This window comes from Sinocyclocheilus rhinocerous, unplaced genomic scaffold (genome assembly GCF_001515625.1).
Source record: "Sinocyclocheilus rhinocerous isolate Xijiao unplaced genomic scaffold, SAMN03320098_v1.1 scaffold1049, whole genome shotgun sequence".
Lineage (NCBI taxonomy): Eukaryota > Metazoa > Chordata > Actinopteri > Cypriniformes > Cyprinidae > Sinocyclocheilus > Sinocyclocheilus rhinocerous.
In genome coordinates, this window is record NW_015652136.1 from 1,051,803 (window position 1) to 1,053,500 (window position 1,698).

The following is a 1,698-nucleotide window of genomic DNA, read 5'->3' on the forward strand; positions in this document are numbered from 1 at the left end:
GCGGTAATCTAATACGGTTTTAATGATAATTAAAATATGAAACGGTAATACTAACAGTCGAGAATTTTATCATGATTTATCGTCAAATCGTTACATCCCTATGTGAATACAAGGGAGGTTTAGCTTTTAGGCATTTTAATTTAAGCATGTTTAGCTTAGTTAACGGAAGCTGCTGGCATCAGAGCAAGTGTAATTACTGCATTCATGCGCTCCTCGATGCTCTCATTTCCCGAGCTGTGCTTTTAAGTCGGAATGTGAAAACAACATGGACACTCTCGTTACTACAAAGATTTGTTGGATCTGTATTATTAGAGCTTTCCGACTTGAGTTCACGTGCATTTTCTCAGTCGGGAAATTATTTTTCTCATGCGGTGCCGGTGATGATCCTTCTTACGTCCGTTTCAGAGAACCAGAGGACAAATATTTCAATATTTCATATTGGTACCGGGTTTCGGTACCCAACCCTAACTCTGGCCCAGGGCATTCTGGGAGAGCGAACGCTTCCTCACCTTACACTGCAGGTGAATCCTGTTCGCTTCCTTCCACATCTCCGTCTGCAGAGACTGTCCCGGATACACGGGCTTCACAAAACGCACCTGAGACACAGACTAGGGTTATTAACAGGGCTGGTAATTAATTAATTACATGATGTGCAGGTTAATTACAGGGATTAAAGTGTTACGTCGCTACGACGGATTTCCGTCAGTTCATAAAGACAGTCACTTGCTTCATTCCTGAATGATTCAGCCGTTCGAACGAATCAATTGATTCAGTGATAAAATCAGTGACTTGCCGCCACCTGCTGGTGGATTTAGATTCATTTTTAGCTTATTTCAGTTATTTGAATCATATTTCTGTATTCAAAATTTAATATTTAAAACATTAATCTCCACATGAATTTCTGAATTTAATTGCACTCATGCCACCTCAAGTGGCTTCTAGGTACATTTTCAGACGTTTAATGAGGCTCAGAGGTAGCATGAGTGCAAATAAATTCATGTAATATGATTCAAATAACTGAAATTATACGCTAAAAATTAATCTAAATCTGCCAGCAGGTGGCGGCAAGTCACTGATTTTATCACTGAATCATTCATTCAATTGATTCGTTCGAACAGCTGAATCATTGAGGAATGAAGCAAGTGACTGTCTTTATGAACTGACGGAAATCCGTCGTAGAGACGGAACTTTAATAATTAATCAATTAATCACACATCAGTCTGTGGGGTATTTTGAGCTGAAACTTCACAGACACATTCACCAGAGGCTTATATTACATATTGTAAAAAGGGGCATAATATGTCTCCTTTAACATCCTCAAAATGACACACTTCCTGTTAAAGAGCGTCTTTACCTCCCATTGCGGCGAAACTGGGGTCGATGTGCAGCGGGTTCCAGTCACCGCTCAGTCGGTACAGAGCCGCCTGAACACACATCAACATCCACACACTGAACATATATGATTCACACAAACATAAAACACATTTATACACACTAGTGTCAAAAGCTTGGGGTCTATACGTTTTGAATGTTTCTGAAAGAAGTCTCTTCTGTTCAGCAAGGCTGCTTTTATTTGATCAAAATTCCGTAAAAATGTGAAATATTATTGTGATTTAAAATATCTGTTTTCTATGTGAATATGTGTTAAACTGTAATTTATTTCTGTGATGCGCAGCTGTATTTTCAGCATCATAACTC

General features: G+C 39.0%; 2 protein-coding genes across 2 annotated transcripts in view; both read right to left on the bottom strand.

The window, feature by feature from the left end:
- Positions 1-1,698, bottom strand: part of LOC107713572 (peroxisomal multifunctional enzyme type 2-like) — a 12,272-nt gene that overhangs the window by 8,824 nt on the left and 1,750 nt on the right. Inside the window, exon 2 of the mRNA XM_016519129.1 lies at positions 510-596. Coding sequence (XP_016374615.1) covers positions 510-548 — 39 coding nt within the window. The 5' untranslated portion in view covers positions 549-596. The remainder of the gene's footprint in view (positions 1-509; positions 597-1,698) is intronic.
- Positions 1,338-1,698, bottom strand: part of LOC107713552 (hydroxysteroid (17-beta) dehydrogenase 4) — a 22,498-nt gene continuing 22,137 nt past the window's right edge. Inside the window, exon 18 of the mRNA XM_016519100.1 lies at positions 1,338-1,424. Coding sequence (XP_016374586.1) covers positions 1,338-1,424 — 87 coding nt within the window. The remainder of the gene's footprint in view (positions 1,425-1,698) is intronic.